Source organism: Lampetra fluviatilis, chromosome 57 (genome assembly GCF_964198595.1).
Source record: "Lampetra fluviatilis chromosome 57, kcLamFluv1.1, whole genome shotgun sequence".
Classification (NCBI taxonomy): Eukaryota; Metazoa; Chordata; class Hyperoartia; order Petromyzontiformes; family Petromyzontidae; genus Lampetra; species Lampetra fluviatilis.
Window position 1 is genome coordinate 4474165 of NC_136331.1, and position 20548 is coordinate 4494712.

Consider the following 20548-nt stretch of genomic DNA (forward strand, 5'->3'; position numbering starts at 1 on the left):
ACCGCTGACTTATTTGCGTGATTAAGGTTATTTTAATTTATTCTCTAAAAGCTATCGGCGTATTCTCGAGATTGTGGCCGCGGTGAAAAGTTCAAAGCGATTACCCTGAGGCATTGATGCGCTCGTTTCCCGATTACAGCCCTTCCGGAGCCAGTGGTGGTGATGATGGTGGTGATGATGTGATGATGGTGATGATGATGGTGATGATGATGGTGATGATGATGATGGTGGTGATGATGGTGGTGATGATGATGATGATGGTGGTGGTGATGATGATGTGATGATGGTGATGATGATGTGATGATGGTGATGATGATGATGATGATTGCTCCGATTGCCCGAGTGTTACCCTCCCACCACCATCCACCCCCACGTCCTGATAATGGTGCGCGCGGTGTGCTGCGTGCAGTGTGGTGCGTGCGGTGTGGTGCGTGCGGTGTGGTGCGTGCGGTGTGCTGCGTGCGGTGTGCTGCGTGCGGTGTGGTGCGTGCGGTGTGGTGCGTGCGGTGTGGTGCGTGCGGTGTGCTGCGTGCGGTGTGGTGCGTGCGGTGTGGTGCGTGCGGTGTGGTTCGTGCGGTGTGGTGCGTGCGGTGTGCTGCGTGCGGTGTAGTGCGTGCGGTGTGCTGCGTGCGGTGTGGTGCGCGCGGTGTGCTGCGTGCAGTGTGGTGCGTGCGGTGTGGTGCGTGCGGTGTGGTGCGTGCGGTTTTTGCGTGCGGTGTGCTGCGTGCGGTGTGGTGCGTGCGGTGTGCTGCGTGCGGTGTGGTGCGTGCGGTGTGGTTCGTGCGGTGTGGTGCGTGAGGTGTGCTGCGTGCGGTGTGGTGCGTGCGGTGTGCTGCGTGCAGTGTGGTGCGTGCGGTGTGGTGCATGAGGTGTGCTGCGTGCGGCGTGGTGCGTGCGGAGTGCGGCGTGGTGCGTGTTGCGGTGTGGTGCGTGCGGTGTGGTGCGTGCGGTGTGCTGCGTGCGATGTGGTGCGTGCGGTGTGCTGCGTGCGGTGTGGTGCGTGCGGTGTGGTGCGTGCGGTGTGGTGCGTGCGGTGTGCTGCGTGTGGTGTGGTGCGTGAGGTGTGCTGCGTGCGGTGTGCTGCGTGCGATGTGGTGCGTGCGGGGTGTTGCGTGCGGGGTGTTGCGTGCGGTGTGGTGCGTGCGGTGTGCTGCGTGCGTGTGCTGCGTGCTGCGTGCGTCGACGATGGAGTCCACTTCTCAGCGGGCGATGGACGAGGCGTCCACGCCGTATCGTGGAAGTCGCTCTGTAAACAAACATCAGAGACGGGGGATTGGGGGGGGGACCGCACACACGTGAGGGAAGGCGAGAGGCGATGGGACGCGGTGGTGACAGAGTGAACACCATCTAGGCCAGGTGGCTCAGAGTTACACAAACTTCTAGATTTGAAGCTTTCGTGACTGCAAGGATTCATACTCTTAGTTCTTTCGGTAAATTCACGTAGGTAAAAAATGAAATTAAAATTAATAAAAATAAACAATAAAAGTCACGACGTTTCGGAGGTAACACAAGCTTCCGTCTTCAGGTGAAACCGTCACAGCAAAATATCTGTACCTTATATAGTGGCTCCTCCCCCCTTAACCACTATATAAGGTACAGATATTTTGCTGTGACGGTTTCACCTGAAGACGGAAGCTTGTGTTGCCTCCGAAACGTGACTTTTATTGTTTTATTTTTATAAATTTTAATTTCATTTTTTACCTACGTGACTTTACCGAAAGAACTAAGAGTATGTTACACAAACTTTACCCGGTTCTCAGAAGATCTTGCCGGCGCACTTGCAGGAGGCAGGGCAGTAGCCCTGCACGATCTTGCCGGACCCCGTGTCTCCGCACCCGTAGGTGCTCTTCATCGCCGCGCAGTTCGCGTACGCGTCTTTGTAGAGGCAGGGGTTCCCTGACGAGGAGAGGAGGAGGAAGGGAGGAGGAGGAGACAATTGAGGGGCACGCGGGTCTAGTGGTCGCCGCTCTCATCGGCGGACGCTGGCATGTGGACGGAAGCTCTCTCGGCCTTGCGCAGACCACCAGCTCAACGGAACTGCAAGGGGATGGTGACTTACGGCACAGCTTGCGGCTGCAGCTCTTACGGCACGACCCGCACGAGTTGCCCTTGTCGTACGGTCGGTTGATGCGAGACGCCAGGTTTCCGCTGTGAGCAACAAACAACGACAACAACAATGGTGACGACAACAACAACCACCACCACCACGGACCGACATATATCGGAGGACAGCAGAGCAAAATCCACGCGACAACACGGATTATAATGATCCCCAGTTTGATAATAGGGTTTTCCCCTTTTATCTGGCAACAAAACAGGGGTAAACACCATCTTCTTGGTTCTTTCGGTAAAGTCACGTAGAAGGGAAATAATAAAGTAATAAAAATAAAACAATAAAATAATTCTCACGACGTTTCGGCCACAACGCAAGCAGCCGTCCTCAGGTGAAGAACAGGTCTGTCGGAAAGACAGCGTCTGAATGAACACCACCAAGCTTGGCAGCGTATATTTAAGCTGTTCTCGCCTGGTTAAACAAAACAACTGAATAGCGAGAGCACTCGAGTTTACTCGCAACTCGTTTTATGTGAGTATGTGGGTCTTTATGCGAGTCTATGGGTCTCTGTGTGTGAGTCATCGGTGACAGGGACTGACCATTAACTCGACTCAATCGCGGCTGGGGTGGCTGACCTCTGAGCCACCCAGCAGCCTGTTAAAAAAAAAGAAAATACATTTTTGCTTGACATTTTTTCGTGTGTTTTTAACCGATTTGTTTTTCTGCCCAGCAAATTATTTCACCGGGGTGACGTCGCGTTCTGCTCCGGACGCCTCGGGCGAGAGAGAGAGCCACCCCCTGAGGCCCAGAATGAGGGCGGACGAGGCCCCTCCCGTGACAAAAGATCCGTTGATTTATTACGGCGGTTGAAATCGCATAGTTTGGGGGATGTTACCGTGGACACGACGAGAGAAACAATAGGGCACGGGTAATCGATCGATCTCGGGCGACACAAATTACGTGACATCTCGGTATGAGTGGAATTCGTGGTCGCTCACGGAGAGACCCGGGTGAACTTTTCTCTATCATTGTGTAGTGACATGGAATGGGTCACTATGCTGGTTGCTTGCAGAGAAGGGGATCTGCAGTTGCAGCTGCCCTGTCTGTCAGCAGGTCACGTGATGAGCGGAGAGAGTGGGCACGTGAGGCGAGCCCGCGAACCCGCGAGTAGGTTCTAGAAGGGGGGCGTGGCCGGGGGCGGAGCGAGGCCTCGCCGGGAGGATAAAAGGGGGCACCGAATGAATGTTCGGGGCTGTTGCGTGGAGTGGGATCCCGTCGGGCTGCTGGAGTTTTCGTCACCGTCTTCACCATCTCGGCGTCGTCAGTCAGGCAGTCTGTCAGCTGTCCTGACTGAGAGTGTAGTTACCCCTTGTACCCTGTGAAGGTTATAATACACAGAGTGCCTCCTGCTCCTAGTGTGTATCACTACATTTGTATGTCCGCACATTGAACTTATTTCGCAACGTACTTAGCCAACCGTGCTAATCGGAGGTGCGGGGGAAGGACAATAAACTAAACACAAAGAGCCGTTCTAAATGAGTTTTCAATTGAGTATGTATGTTGAACTTTCGCACACACACGGAGTAACCGTGAGGCCTTTCCATCTGTAAACATTCTCAACATTAAATTATTATAAGGATGCCATGGTGTACATCAAGGCCGTAATTATAATATATATTGGGGGGGATGTGTATCGCTATAAAATAGATTTCTGTTTATATGATTGTGGTTATGGTTGTACTTTATTAATCCCTAATCTCTGCCATTGCATACAATGAAACAAGAAAAGGTAAGAAATAAAAAAAACAGAGCAATGTAATACAATACACTATTAGACATTATTGTAAAAAATAAATAAAAAGTCCATCCTGTGTGTTAGTGAATTTTTTCATATTTTAGGCAGGAAATTCGTTTTCAAATTTAAGATTTTTTTTCAGGGGGGGGACCCCCAGACTCCCTGGAAGATTTGGTTCCCCCCAATGTTGGCTCCATGGCTACAGCCTTGGTGTACATGTTGTGTATAAATATCATCTCCAACTATTAATGACCCAGTCTCTCTAGCCTCATTATGTGCTATGAAGAAGGGCAATTTGCCCAAAACGCCACCGACTTTATATATGTTTGTTCTTATTAATCCCGTGATGTTACTGAAACACGTTTTGTGTTTTAAGCAAGATAATGTTTCTTCTTCAACTTTCTTGAAAGTGGTGGATCGCCAAGAATCCGGCAAAAGGCGCTGAGTAAGTGACTGCCAACAGGACGAAAGAAAGATCGAGAGAGAGTACGATGCACAACGCGTACAATTGTCATGTTGTGGAGATTGATTGGTGTTTGAGAGCCGTAGAGGCAGCGGTTTCCTGGAATGAATGAGTGAGTGAATGAGTGGGTGGGTGGGAGGAGTCGGAGGAGATGAGCAGGCGATAGGAGACAACGAGCTTACGGGAGACATTTAGCAGCCATTAAAGCAGCCGTGCGTCAACTCGAGAAATCGAGACGTCATTTGTTTTATTTTTCTGACGGCCCGGACCGCCTTTGGCTGTGTCACGTGGTGTTTGTCTCGGCTCAGGGAGCAACGGGGGGGCATTGTGGTTAGTCCACGCTAATGCTGACCTCCAGTTAGGGGCCGTCCATAAATGACGTCACGCGATTTTGGACGATTTTTGGGGGCGAAACGGGCGTGGCACGGCCTTGAGAAGAGATGGAGTGATGTGGTACACGAGAACGTGGAGCTGAGTGGACTTGCCGATGACTGGTACCAGCGGTGTCAAGATCGGCCTCAGTGGAGGAGGCTCGTGAAGGACGCTACTGGGCAGTTGGAGGCAGTCGCCCTCCAACAACAACGGAGGGGGGAGGAGCGACGCTCACAACAACGAGCGGAGCGCCGGGTGGCTAAAGCACAGCAAGTTGGCACGGTAGGGTGCACAGGTGGTGTATCAGCCAGTCATCTCGGCCAGGCAACCCATGCCACCTGGGTTTGCCCTGTGACCTGCCAGCGGGCGTTCGACACTTCACTTGGCCTCAAGGTGCACATAGCCTGGTACAAGCGCCGTGGTGACGTCACCGCCACTGAGTGGCGAATGGTGGTTGTTGTTGGTTGTTGTGTGAGTGTGTGTTGGCCACCCAACCCATCGTGTGCAGGCCTTCATAGGTGCTCGCTAACAGCACTTGCCCCTACAGTCTGTTAAGGCTATACGGGGGATCTTTGTGTGTGTGAGCGAGAAGAGAGCGGTTCGCGAGCTGATTCCCGCTCTCGTGACTATTATCTGAATCGGTCCTGGGCCTCCCCTAGGTAGACTCAGCCTCAAATGCGGCGTGTAAACACCGCCGCGAAGAGAAACAAAGGCGGTCGGGCGCTGTTCCGGCCTTCATAGGTGGTCCTCGCTCACAGCACTTGCCCCAAGTCTGTTGCAGGCTATACGGTGGATCTTTGTATTTTACACGCTTTTATTTAGCTCAGTCTGTGTTGTCGTATCCTCAAACCTTGTAACTCAATTTTAACCCACTTCCCAATGTGGTATAGACTGCAAACTTGGTATACGTATGTCATACCGATGACAATACTATATTCTATAATTGAAAATAAAATATATATTTTTAAGCAATCTTTTTTACATGTTATGTTTCGGCTTGGGTCTAATTGTCCATGCTCAACTCACGTTGGCTGTATATCACCACGTTGTGGCAAGCTTCGGGGCCACTTGCTGGAGTCGTGGAGTTCTGCCATTACTCGTACGGTACATTTCATTAAAGCGTGTTTTTTAAAAAAAAGTGTTTTTTAAGTATAACTTTTGAGCGAGAGAGAGAGAGGCAATGGACCACAGCCCGTGCTCACGCTGGGCAGTAGTGGCACACGTAGAAGTACTTGGCCGCACTGGCGCAGTAGTTGACGGCGCAGCCCACTTGGAAGGAGCCGTACCACACCACCTACACGGCACGGCGAGAGAGACAGAGAGAGATAATCTTTCATTTAAAAAGGGGGGGTTTACATAAAGCAAAGCATTAAAAAAAAACCGAAATGTCTTCTTGGTTCTTTCGGTAAAGTCACGTAGAAGGGAAGTAATAAAATAATGAAACAAAACATAATAAAACATAATAAAATAATATAATATAATTATTATTTTATTATGTTTTGTTTTTATTATTTTATTACTTCCCTTCTACGTGACTTTACCGAAAGAACCAAGAAGATGAATCCCTGCAGTCACGAAAGCTTAAAATCGAAATTAAAACCGAAATGATGAACGAAGCAAAGTGCCGACTACACCGAGCATCTTCTTGTTTCCTCTGCATCGTAAAAAAAGAAAAAAAGAAAAATAGAAAAATAAAAAAAATAAAAAGTCGGAGAGAGTCCTCGTTTGCGCGGGGCAGTGCTCACAACCACAGCGCGTTGTCGTCACAGGGGCCGTCCATTAATGACGTCACGCGATTTTGGACGAGTTTTGACCCCCCCCCCCTCGTCACACGGCGTCACAAAAAGTCAGACCCCCCCCCTCAAATATGACGTCGCAAAGCTCTGCCCCCCCCAAATAAATAAAACATGTTTCAAATCGCTTTAAACTATTGTCATTGTAGTGCGTATTTAATGTGCCGCTGCACTCTGATGTTGTAGGAGAAAACATTTATTTAAAAGTCGATTTAATTAAGTGGAACGTGTTGTCTATATTTATTTAAAGTTGCGCATTTTGATGTGACGTCACATTTCTCACCCACCCCCCTCTTCGTCACACATCGTCACAAATGTCTGACCACCCCTCGGGACGGTTGGCTACACACGCTGCGAGTAGATGTTGAACAAACATACATTAAGGGACGTGTTTCACACAACGCGTAACGCGCACCGTTATAACGCGTGGCCAAGCCCTGCCTCTGGCCACGCCCCCCTTCTAGAACTCTCGTGCAGGTTCCAGGAGCTTCCCGACTGATCCCCGCCTCTGACCTTTAGCCCAGTTACACCTCCCTTACGGTTGGCTATTATATAGCGCAACCATACCCGTAATTACCCGTCCTGGTCAACAGATGGCACCCTGTCACTACATATGTATGTACGTTGAACTTCCTTGGCACCGTACGTAAAAGCAGTTCTAAAGAAATATACATTTCAATCTAAATGCATTGGTTTCCTAACATCGGAAGGAAGAGGCGTTCCAGACGGCCGCATCTGAAAGCGCCGCGTGGCGCGGTGACCGACTTTGTTCGACGGCGAGCAGAAAGCCGGCGTGATGGTGGTTTAAGCTCCTTGACGCGGAGATACAACGAGGAGCTGCGATTCACCATTGGAACCTCATTTGCCAGTAAAAAATATGATAATTGTTTTTTTATCCTTTTATCTGGCAACAAAACCGACACCTTTTTTTACAAGGAGTCATGTTTTTGTTTGCATTATGACTGCAGGTATTGTGGTCTATGCAAACATGACTCCTTGTAAAAAAAAAGGTGTCAGTTTTGTTGCCAGATAGAAGGGTAAAAAACCAATTATCATATTTTTTACTGGCAAATGAGGCTCCAATGGTGTAAATGCTTACCCCGAGCTCTCATACTCTGATGGTGCATTGTCTTTGAGTTGTGCGCCTTTTGGCGTCATCTGGTCCAACCCATGTGAGACTAGGCTCTAAGGAAAGCTGTCTCGGGTGTGGACCAATCAACTTCAAGGACAGTGCATATATTATCAGTTATGTTTTTTGTTTGCATTATGGCTGCAGGTATTGTGGTCTATGCAAACATGACTCCTTGTTTAACACGTAGGCTTTCGCGACCAATATTATTCATAATCAACGTTTTTGGGTTTAGATCGCGTTATTTATAAATGTGTCGTAACCCTCCACCACCCGACACGGCCAATCAGTAAAAAAGTGTCACGTTGACGAAAGACAAATAGTTCACTGCTTTAGCCCACCGGTGTGTTGAAGCGTGAAACCACAACGTGACACTTATATTATCAGAGTTATGTTCTTTGTTTGCATTATGGCTGCAGGTATTGTGGTCTATGCAAACATGACTCCTTGTAAAAAAAAGGTGTCAGTTTTCATTCTTTGTTTCTTTCGGTTAAGTCACGTCTAAAGATAAAATAATAAATTAAATTAATAGTATATTACGACGTTTCGATTGCAACACAAGCAATCATCATCAGGCATAAAAGAAATAGCAACAAAAATCTAACTAGAAAACTATAGACAGACATACAAGCAGACAGACATCACATCGGAGCAACAAAAATCTAACTAGAAAACTATAGACAGACATACAAGCAGACAGACATCACATCGGCACAAAGAGAGGGGTCGTTTCTGTGACGGTCCCTTAAATATAGAGAGGGGGGGGCGGGGACGGAGAGAGGGAGGGGGCAGAGAAAATTAGCATATCAATGAGTGTACGGCAACGTACTGCTGTTGCTGCTGCAAGTAAGATGATGACGTGGCACGGGCACGCAAGCTTGAAAATTAGGAGAAAGGCACACGAAAATTAAATAACCTAGTAAAATATCTGCTTGTATGTCTGTCTATAGTTTTCTAGTTAGATTTTTGTTGCTCCGATGTGATGTCTGTCTGCTTGTATGTCTGTCTATAGTTTTCTAGTTAGATTTTTGTTGCTATTTCTTTTATGCCAGATGATGATTGCTTGTGTTGCAATCGAAACGTCGTAATATACTATTAATTTAATTTATTATTTTATCTTTAGACGTGACTTAACCGAAAGAAACAAAGAATGATTCCTGCAGTCACGAAAGCTCCAAAATTAAGAAAGGTGTCAGTTTTGTTGCCAGATAAAAGGGTTAAAAAAACAATTATCGAGCTGTGGTTCGTTCGCGGCAAGCACTTCGAGCGCGCGCAACGAGGTACGACCTTGCAATGTGTCGCGGCTCAGGTGATCTTCGCCGTCTCACCTGGGTGTAGTGGCCAACGGCTCCTGGACTCTTGGGTCCCTGGTCGTACACGAAGCCGGGGCTGGTCACCTCGTTGTACCAGTCGCGGATGGCGTAGTTCCAGGTGAAGGGCGCGCTCGAGATGAAGAGGTTCTCCCCGCAGTCGAACACTGCAGGGCGCAAGACCCAGCGCAGGGAAGGGAGCAGTCGCTTTTGCTGAAATGCGATTTGTAACTGATCTTCTGGCCGTGCAGTTATCGGTAGTTCACTGCTAATGCGGGATTTTATTGAGGGACTGCTGCTGTGTGATTAACCTGGCGTGGTCTGTGTAACTGTTTTGTTGTTTTTGCTGCCTTACCCAAGATTTGAAGTTTTCGTGACTGCAATGATCCATACTCCAGTCCCTAACGTCCACGCTATGCCCCCCCCTCCCCCTATTTCCCCCCCCCCTCCCTTCCCCCCCAACCCCCCCTCTCTGACTTATATAACCCTCTTAACGCAGGCATCTCTCCCACTTGAGTTAAACAATTTCTTGCTGTGGTTTTCACACCTGATGACGATTGCTTGTGTTGCAATCGAAACGTCGTGATTTAATTTACTTTCATTTATTTTTATTTTATAATTTGTATTTTTTCACCTTCGTGACTTTACCGAAAGAACCAATGAGTATGCCTTACCCAAGCTTGAAGAATCGTATAATACATGTATTATTTGTTTATTAATATTTAGTGGCTCGCTTACCGTTTTCTCTATTTGGCACTGCTATCGTGTTTTAGTATCCTACGCTGCTGTAACTTGATGATGTGCCCATACTGGACATCTGTGAGAAAGAGCTTAATAGTTCATAGGATTCCTCCTCCAGTCTGAATAAAGATTCTGACTCTGTGTGTTGGGGGGTGGGGGAGGGTCGTTTGTTGACCTATTGAGCCAGGCTGGGCAGGGATACAGCAACACCACTGCTCACCCATAAACTAACATTGCCCATAGACTAACATTGCCTATAGATTAACATTACCCATAGACTCACATTGTCCATAGACTAACATTGCCTATAGATTAACATTACCCATAGACTCACATTGTCCATAGACTAACATTGCCTATAGACTAACATTGCCCATAGACTAACATTGCCCATAGACTAACATTGCCCATAGACTAACATTGCCTATAGACTAACATTGCCCATAGACTAACATTGCCCATAGACTAACATTGCCCATAGACTCACATTGCCCATATACTCACATTGCCTATAGATTAACATTACCCATAGACTCACATTGTCCATAGACTAACATTGCCTATAGACTAACATTGCCCATAGACTAACATTGCCCATAGACTAACATTGCCCATATACTCACATTGCCCATAGACTAACATTGCCCATAGACTAACATTGCCCACAGACTAACATTGCCCATACACTAACATTGCCCATAGACGAACACTGCCCATAGACTAACATTGCCCATACACTAACATTGCCCATAGACTCACATTGACCACGGTCTAACACTGCCCATAGACTAACATTGCCCACAGACTAACACTGCCCATATACTTACATTGCCCATAGACTAACATTGTCCATAGACTAACATTTCTCATAGACTAACATTGCCCATAGACTAACATTGCCCATAGACTCACATTGCCCATAGACTTACATTGCCCAAAGACTAACACTGCCCATAGACTAACATTGCCCATAGACTAACATTGCCCATAGACTAACACTGCCCATAGACTAACATTGCCCATATACTAACATTGCCCATAGACTAACATTGCCCATATACTAACATTGCCCACAGACTAACATTGCCCATAGACTCACATTGCCCTTACCTGAGGACGGCTGCTTGCGTTGTGGCCGAAACGTCGTGAGAATTGTATTATTTTATTATGTTTTATTTTTATTATTTTATTATCTCCCTTCTACGTGACTTTACCGAAAGAAGCAAGAAGATGAAAGGTTTACGATTTTATTTTTCTCTTTAAAAAAAATATTGCCAGAAGGCGTTTGGCGAGGCGGGCGGGCGGGCGGGTGCATAATTGCGGTGAGGATAGGTGTTAACTTTGACTGGCAGCCGCTAATCCCATCCCCAGGTTCCGCGTTGCTCCACGTGTCACTCGACGTGACTTAAAGTGGAGCGTTTAAAACGCATAACATCTAAAGCGTGTCTTCTTGGTTCTTTCGGTAAAGTCACGTAGAAGGGAAGTAATAAAATAATAAAAATGAAACATAATAAAACAATTATCACGACGTTTCGACTACAACGCAAGCAGCCGTCTTCAGGTGAAGAATGAGACACTGCCAAGCTTGAAGCTTATATATAAGCTGGGTTAGAGGTGGAAGACGAGCGCCTTAACAAAAGAATGTGCATATCAAGAGGAATTTAGCATATTCATGGGAAATGCGTAGGAGGTGGGCGGGGGGGTTTCAAAGTCATATTATAAAATAAAATCTGAAGCGTGATCGATAAATTGTCTCACACCGCTGACTTAATTCATCGTCATTATTACTGCACACCACTGGTTCACAACCTTGTTTGACTGATACTCCACCCCTTCGTGGCATTTTGGCAGATGATTCACACGTGATTATTTAACCAAGACTCTCATGGATTAATTAATTTCACAAATTTAACACATTCCTGCAGAGGGAGCTGGTAGGAACGTCGGGTTGCTCGGTCAATGGCCAGGGTCAACGGCGGCGTGGTGTATTCCGCAAATATGGCCGACTGTGAGGGCGGGCATAAGCCGGCGTGAGTAGGTTAAACGTTGAGTTTTATAAGGGCACCACGGGGTGACCATGGGGTGGACCAGCCCCTCCCCACCTACGATCTCCTGTGTACCAGGTGAGGTAGTTAACATCTCCTAGCCACCGCAGCGCCCAGGAGGGGCCTTGCCAACATGCCAAGCGTGTCTGAGCGAGTGCGCGCGCACACGGGTTAACCTTGCCTCTAGATTTCTCACACGTGGTAACCTCACCTCTAGATCTCTCACACGGGGTAACCTGGCCTCTATATCTCTCACACACGGGTTAACCTCGCCTATAGATCTCTCACACGGGGTAACCTCGCCTCTAGATTTCTCACACACGGGGTAACCTGGCCTCTAGACTTCTCTCACACGGGTTAACCTTGCCTCTAGATGTCTCACACGGGGTAACCTGGCCTCTATATCTCTCACACACGGGTTAACCTGGCCTCCAGATCTCTCACACGGGGTAACCTGGCCTCCATATCTCTCACACATGGGTTAACCTCGCCTCCAGATTTCTCTCACACGGGTTAACCTGACCTCTAGAATGATCTCACACGGGTTAGCCTGGCCTCTAGAATTATCTCACACGGGTTAACCTGACCTCTAAATCTCTCACACACGGGGTAACCTGGCCTCTAGACTTCTCACACGGGTTAACCTCGCCTCTAGATCTCTCACAAGGGTTAACCTTGCCTATAGATCTCTCACACGGAACAACGACTACAATTTCACATTCATGCGGTCAAGCCCAAACAACCGCGTCACAGGAGTAGCGTATCGCTGTGATTATGTCTCTTTCGTGTTTGTCACCGGGCTAATGTTTGAGTTACAATCACAACAATAACAACAATAGCAAGAGCCTAACCGCCGTTTGTGGCGTCTCCTGTGCGCAGAGGTCGCAAACGGGTTTTGATTCCTTACCCGTACCCGGCCGCACCAGGGTCGCAAACGGGTTTTGATTCCTTACCCGTACCCGTACCCGGCTGCACCAGGGTCGCAAATGGGTACCCGTATCCGTACCCGGCCGGGTACGGGTACCCGTTCCCTACCCGTACCCTACCCGAAATTAGTGACAAACGGTTACTCACCAGTGACTCACGGCCTACCCGTACCCGTACCCGGCCGCACCAGGGTCGCAAACGGGTACCCGTACCTACTCACCCACCCACTCTCCTTCTCAACTCACCCACTCACCTACTCAGCCACCCACTCACCTACTCACCCACCCACTCACCTACTCACTCTCCTCAACTCACCCACCCACTCTCCTTCTCAGCGGTCCATCGAACCTGGAACTCACTAGCTCTGCACGATGTTCAAGACTCTTCACAAACATTTTACCAGTTGAGTAGACAATGAAAGACCGAACTGTGTAATGGAGCTTACAATGTGAAAATATTGCGCATTCGTGACAACATAGTTTACAACAGTAGTAGGTTTTTACCCTTTTAAACTGGTACAAAACTGACACCTTTATTCAAGGCATCATGTTTGCAATAACCACAACACAAGTAGTCAAAAAAGCAAACAAAAATAAGCAACTCTGATAATGATAATAATAATATGCACTGTCCTTGAAGTTGATTGGTCCACACCCGAGACGGCTTTCTTTAGAGCCTAGTCCCCATTGGTGTTGGACCAGATGACACCAGAAGGCGTACAACTCAAACACAGTGCAATATCAGAGTATTGAGAGCTCGGGGTAAGCATTTACACTATGAGATCTCTTTTACCAGTGGCAAAATATAGTAGTAGGTTTTTACCCTTTTAAACTGGTGGTTATTGCAAACATGATGCCTTGAATAAAGGTGTCAGTTTTGTACCAGTTTAAAAGGGTAAAAACCTACTACTCTATTTTGCCACTGGTAAAAGAGATCTCATAGTTTACAACAGTTTCGCGTTTACAATACTTAGGTGAGTGAGTGAATGAATGGCTGAGTGAGTGGGTGAGCGAGTGAATGAGTGGGTGGGTGAGTGTGTGTAGGTGCTCGCTAACAGCACTTGGTATCGGGTACCCGGTTGCGACCTCTGCCTATGCGTGGTGAGTGGGTGGGTGGGGGCGTGACTACGGGGGGAGGGACAGTGGGGGAGGGGCAGGTTATTGTGACGTCACCAAGGCACGAGGCCAACCGTGATGATGGTTACAAACTGAGTAATCATTGGAAAGATGTGATTAACCATGCAAAATAGATTTAACTACACTTATTTGGACCATCTTATTTGACAGACAACTATTACAGGTTACTGATAGGCAGCCAGTTTTGTTTTACCAGGTTTAGCTTTCTTTTTTCACACTTTTGTTATGTAGGCCAGGCGTAGTCACAAACCGAACCTCTCCATAATAAAGGCTCAGTCTTTTGTTATGTAGCCTATTACCATCTACATGGCAGAGGCTCGGTCTCATTTACAGCATTTGTTATGTAGGCTATGCGTAGTCACAAACCGGACCTCTCCATAATAAAAAGTGTGCCGTCCCTGGCCCTTCCCCCCTCAACCACTATATATCAGAGGTGTGGACTCGAGTCATGTGACTTGGACTCGAGTCAGACTCGAGTCATGAATTTGATGACTTGCGACTCGACTTGGACTTGCATAACAATGACTTTGTCCCACCTATGAGATGTGGACTCGAGTCATGTGACTTGGACTCGAGTCAAACTCGAGTCATGAATTTGATGACTTGCGACTCGACTTGGACTTGCATAACAATGACTTTGTCCCACCTATGAGATGTGGACTCGAGTCATGTGACTTGGACTCGAGTCAGACTCGAGTCATGAATTTGATGACTTGCGACTCGACTTGGACTTGCATAACAATGACTTTGTCCCACCTATGAGATGTGGACTCGAGTCATGTGACTTGGACTCGAGTCAGACTCGAGTCATGAATTTGATGACTTGCGACTCGACTTGGACTTGCATAACAATGACTTTGTCCCACCTCTGCTATATATATACGGAGTGGTATCTCTTGCAATCTCTCATTTACTTGATACAGCTGTCGTGCCTGTGACGGTTCCACCTGAAGACGGAAGCTTGTGTTGCCTCCGAAACGTCGTGATTTTTTTTTACCTACGTGACTTTACCGAAAAAACCTAACAATATGTGTTGTGGGTGCTTCTGCTGGGTGTGTGTGTGCGTGGGGGGGGGGGGGCTCACTCGAAGTCTTGCGGTTGGCAGCGGGGCTGTGGGTCAGGGAGCAGCCATTGGCCCAGACGCGGCTGTTCTCGGCCGCTGTCAAATTCCACGACTGTAGGGCAACAGCGGAAAGGGGCCGTCCATAAATGACGTCACGCGATTTTGGACGATTTTTGACCCCCCCCCCCCCTCTCGTCACACGGCGTCACAAAAAGTCAGACCCCCCCCCCTCTCTCAAATATGACGACAAAACCATATTTCCATTTTAAAAATAAAACATGCTTCAAATCGCTTTAAACTATTGTCATTGTAGCGCGTATTTAATGTGGCGCTGCACTCTGATGTTGTAGGAGAAAACATTTATTAAAAAGTCTATTTCATTAAGTAGAACGTGTTGCCTGTATTTATTTAAAGTTGCGCATATTTACGTGACGTCACATTTACACCATTGGAACCTCATTTGCCAGTAAAAAATATGATAATTGTTTTTTTACCCTTCTATCTGGCAACAAAACTGACACTTTTTTTTACAAGGAGTCATGTTTGCATAGACCACAATACCTGCAGTCATAATGCAAACAAAAAACATAACTCTGATAATGTATGCACTGTCCTTGAAGTTGATTGGTCCACACCCGAGACAGCTTTCCTTAGAGCCTAGTCTCATTTCTCAACCCCCCCACCCCCTCGTCACACATCGTCACAGGTGCGTGACGTCATTTATGGACGGCCCCAAAGGACTTTAGGACGATTATGAACAAAACAAAACACTCGCCCCCCCCCCCCCCGCGTGTGGACTGCCCGGAACCACCTCCGGCCAATTGAACGTGTCGAGTTTTTGTTTCGTAATTCGAGCAGTCGTTTCTGATTGGCTCATACCGTCGTGTAGGTAATACTAGGAAGTTATAATTGTAAAGTGGCGCATTCTCATCCGTAGATCCCAAAGCGCCATCGCCGTGCATGGAAATCCAGGAAATTAACAGAACCCGCAGGATACATGGGCAGACCTAGGCAGGGGGTAGAGGCCGATTTAAAGAGGTGAGTTTTCAAGATGGGACTTAAGTAACTCTCGCCATCTTCTTGGTTCTTTCGGTAAAGTCACGTAGAAGGGAAATAATAAAATAATAAAAATAAAACAATAAAACATGTTATTGTTTTATTTTTAGTTGTATTTTCATTTGTATTATTTTATTATTTCCCTTCTACGTGATTTCACCGAAAGAACCAAGAAGATTAATCCCTGCAGTCACGAAAGCTTTAAATCGAAATTTAACTCTCGCAACTCTGATTACCAAAGGCACAACGCGTTGTTCCATAGTCTGGGAGATGCACAGTGGCAATAGCCGATCACTCACCCACCTCACTCACTCGCCCACTCACGCATAAGTCAGACTGAAACAGCTTTAAGCACTCTGTCTGATTGCCAAAGACACAACGCGTTATTCCGCAGCCTGGGAGCTGCACAGTGCAGGTGAATGTCCCAATCAAACCGGGAACAAAACCTTAACCTCGGAGTCCTTAGGGACCAGACGACACAGCCAATCAAATCAAGTTGTCACGCTGTGGGCAAATGTGCCACCGAACAATTTGGTTCATCAGCAAAACCGGAGGAGAAGGTGGAATGGGAGAAACGTTAAAAAGCCCGATCAACATTCAGTTTCATGTATTAGGTATGGCCCTGTGAGCCACGCGGCTCTTGACTGGGGTGCAATAGCAACAAACAAAAACATGAACAAGAAACATCTTAAAGTGATTAAATTTCGATTTAAAGCTTTCGTGACTGCAGGGATTCATCTTCTTGGTTCTTTCGGTAAAGTCACGTAGAAGGGAAATAATAAAAGACAGACCTGTTCTTCACCTGAGGACGGCTGCTTGCGTTGTGGCCGAAACGTCGTGAGAATTATTTTATTATGTTTTTATTTTAATTTTATTATTTCCCTTCTACGTGACTTTACCGAAAGAACCAAGTAGATCTTAAAGTGACTACACGCAACAGAAAAATCCAGGAAAAAAACAGCAAAATCTTCCAGAAAAAAACACCGTAAATCAATTATATTTGCAAAAATCCCAGTGGGATGCAAGTCAAACAATAACAACCATAAGACAATTTAGATTAAAGTTATCAGATCGTTGTGTCCAAACGACGTTCGGCTGGAGATGGAAACATCGTCATCAGGTGTCAACTAAAGGCTCCGTTCTCACGTGGGGTTCATTGGCTTGCGTCGGGTGGTGGAGGGCAACGCAAAGCTCCGATTGGCATTACGATTCCAGACAGCCACGTGCAGCGTAGAGTCGCTTCGTTTGACAGCTCATGGTGACGCTGATCGTTTCGCGCACCCGGACAGCGAGAATTTGAACCTCGCAGCTTTGCGATCGGTGTTCTAGAGCTCACCTACCCACTCACCTACTCACCCACCCACCCACCAACTCACCCACCCACCCACCTACTCACCCACCCACTCACCTACTCACCCACCCACTCACCTACTCAACCACCCACTCACCTGCTCACCCACCCACTCACCTACTCACCCACCTACTCACCCACCCACTCACCTACTCACCCACCCACTCACCTGCTCACCCACCCACTCACCTACTCACCCACCTACTCACCCACCCACTCACCTACTCACCCACCCACTCACCTGCTCACCCACCCACTCACCTACTCACCTACCCACTCACCTACTCACCCACCCACTCACCTACTCACCCACCCACTCACTTGCTCACCCACCCACTCACCTACTCACCTACCCACTCACCTACTCACCCACCTACTCACCTACACAACTCACCCACTCACCTACTCACCTACTCACCCACCCACTCTTCTACTCACCCACCCACTCTCCTATTCACCCACCCACTCACCTACTCACCTACCCACTCACCTACTCACCCACCCACTCACCTACTCACCTACCCACTCACCTGCTCACCCACCCACTCACCTACTCACCTACCTAATCACCTACTCACCCACCAACTCACCTACTTACCTACCTACTCACCCACCCACTCACCTGCTCACCCACCCACTCATCTACTCACCTACCCACTCACCTACTCACCCACCTACTCACTTACTCAACTCACCCACCCACTCTCCTCGACTCACCCACCCACTCACCTACTCACCCACCCACTCTTCTACTCACCCACCCACTCTCCTACTCACCCACCCACTCACCTACTCACCTACCCACTCACCCACCTACTCACTTACTCAACTCACCCACCCACTCTCCTCGACTCACCCACCCACTCACCTACTCACCCACCCACTCTTCTACTCACCCACCCACTCTCCTACTCACCCACCCACTCACCTACTCACCTACCCACTCACCTACTCACCCACCCACTCACCTACTCACCTACCCACTCACCTACTCACCCACCTACTCACCTACTCACCCACCAACTCACCTATTCACCCACCTACTCACCCACCCACTCACCTACTCACCCACCCACTCACCTGCTCACCCACCCACTCACCTGCTCACCCACCCACTCACCTACTCACCTACCCACTCACCTACTCACCCACCTACTCACCTACTCAACTCACCCACCCACTCTCTTTCTCAACGGTCCATCGAACCTGAAACTCACTGCCTCTGCACAGACGCCGTGTGACGGTGACGTCACACGGCGTCTGTGCCAGGCCAGGTGCATTTGGAGGCCACGCGAATTGTCGAAGTCTCGATGACAGGAGGAGGTCACAGGGCAGACCCAGCAGGTGCCATGGGTTGACTGAGACGACTGGCTGATGCACCAGCAGTGCCCCCCTACTCTGCAAACTGATTCACTGCCACCACTACCACCACCACCGCCACCACCACCGCCACTACCACCACCACCGCCACTACCACCACCACCGCCACCACCACCGCCACTACCACCACCACCGCCACTACCACCACCACCGCCACCACTACCACCACCACCACCACCACTACCACCACCACCACCGCCACCACCACCACCACCGCCACCACTACCACCACTACCACCGCCGCCACCACTACCACCGCCACTACCACCACCACTACCACCACCGCCACCACCACCGCCGCCACTACCACCACCACCACCACTACCACCACCACTACCACCACTACCACCACCACCACCACCGCCACTACCACCACCACCACCGCCACCATCACCACCACCGCCGCTCACTCACCATCTGCAGCATGTTGCTGGCCGCGGGCCGCACGCTTGCCCGCAAGAGGTTGTGCAGGTTCACGATGCCCCTCTGCACGGAGCGCTGTGAGGTTTTGAGCGTCTTCCAGTGGGCCACCGTGTTGGACGCGGCCTGGCAGCGTGGCAGGCGGCCCGCCAGCACCGCTAGGGCCGCAGTCATCATCAGCACGCGGCCCACGCTGCCCGGGTGTGACGGGGGGGGAGAGCAGAGGTCGCAAACGGGTTTTGATTCCTTACCCGTACCCGTACCCGGCCGCACCAGGGTCGCAAATGGGTACCCGGCTGGGTACGGGTACCCGTACCCTACCCGAAATGAGGGACAAACGGTTAATCACCAGTGACTCACGGCCTACCCGTACCCATATCCGGCCGCACCAGGGTCGCAAACGGCTACCCGTACCCGTACCCGGCCGGGTACGGGTAGCCGGGTATCGGGTAGGGTACGGGTATCGGGTACCCGGTTGCGACCTCTGGGGGGGAGGTTGTACCGTCAGTTTAACTCGGAGGTTTTCGTGACAAATACTATCCAGAATCAGTGCCGGATGAAGCTAGTACGGGACCTGTATAGCATATGTTATCAAGGGGCCCTAAATAAAAAGAAAACTTAATTTGGAGCTTTATTTAGTGACTGCAGTCTGGTGGTTGACCAAACAGTGCCCGGAATAGACCGAGTGCTCGACAACGGGTAGAGGAATCAACGAGTGATGCTCACGGGAACACGGCAGCGCTAGAAGAGCGATACGGGAATGACTGACCGCCAATGCGTGAGTGACCAGAAGTCAATTAGCAAGTAGTGCATCATTAGCCAAGTTCACGGCAGCAGTCATAATGACAGTAGCAGCGTTATGAGAGCGATAAGGGGGGGTGCCTGACCACCGGGCGTGCGAGTGACTGCAAGTGAATCAGCGAGTGCTATCACCGCAGCACACCGTGTCACAAACTCACCACGACATAGCTGAGCCCTCGGACAGAGATGGTCGTTCGGGAGGATTTGAGTCTCGATGCTCCAGCCGTGTCTCTGTGCCTCTTGGGTAAGCGACACGAACCCTCGCTTATATACACACGCACGCACACACACACGCAAACACTACGCCGCGCGCACCTTACAGGTACGGGAGGCGTTGGCATTTAACCGGCTGAACGCCACGCAGGGTAGGTGATGGATGGGTGCTGAGCATGCCGTTTTCAATCACTCAAAGCCACACCACTCACTCGCGTCTGATAATTATCGGTGTCGTGGCCACATTGCCACGAGTGCCCTGGAGGTGGTAGCGATAATATCAACAACTCGTCTTATTTGATGGTTTTAAGAGTAATCGCGTGTCGTATTCCAAAGTGCTCTTAGCGCGCGCCGAAGATTGTGACCTTTGGATGTAAAGAGCCCGTTTTTTTTCTTTCTTTCTTTGAGAATGTTTCGCAGCCGCTCGCGTTCGCCGCTCACGTTCTACGCGACGTTCGCAACGAGACGTGGGGTGGATGGCCACACATCCTCTCTCTCTC

The 20548-nt window shown here is 49.1% G+C and overlaps 1 protein-coding gene across 1 annotated transcript; it reads right to left on the minus strand.

Moving 5' to 3' along the window:
• Positions 1 to 1688: 1688 nt before the first annotated feature.
• Positions 1689 to 20001, minus strand: LOC144950275 (cysteine-rich venom protein latisemin-like). The gene is made up of 7 exons (XM_078880350.1): positions 19994 to 20001; positions 19029 to 19227; positions 14849 to 14939; positions 8934 to 9082; positions 5886 to 5977; positions 2060 to 2148; positions 1689 to 1896 (listed from the first exon to the last, which is right to left on the minus strand). The coding sequence occupies exons 1-7, from the start codon at positions 19999 to 20001 to the stop codon at positions 1757 to 1759; spliced, it is 768 nt and encodes a 255-aa protein (XP_078736476.1). The 3' UTR covers positions 1689 to 1756.
• Between the last annotated feature and the right edge of the window lie 547 nt (positions 20002 to 20548).

What these genes read in the sequence shown, in the direction of transcription:
- LOC144950275 (XM_078880350.1), bottom strand. An exon ending in CCGTTGGCCACTACACCCAG is followed by an intron (nt 5,978 to 8,933) that starts GTGAGACGGCGA and finishes CGTGCCGTGTAG; the next exon opens with GTGGTGTGGTACGGCTCCTT. An exon ending in GTGTGCCACTACTGCCCAGC is followed by an intron (nt 2,149 to 5,885) that starts GTGAGCACGGGC and finishes TGTTGCTCACAG; the next exon opens with CGGAAACCTGGCGTCTCGCA.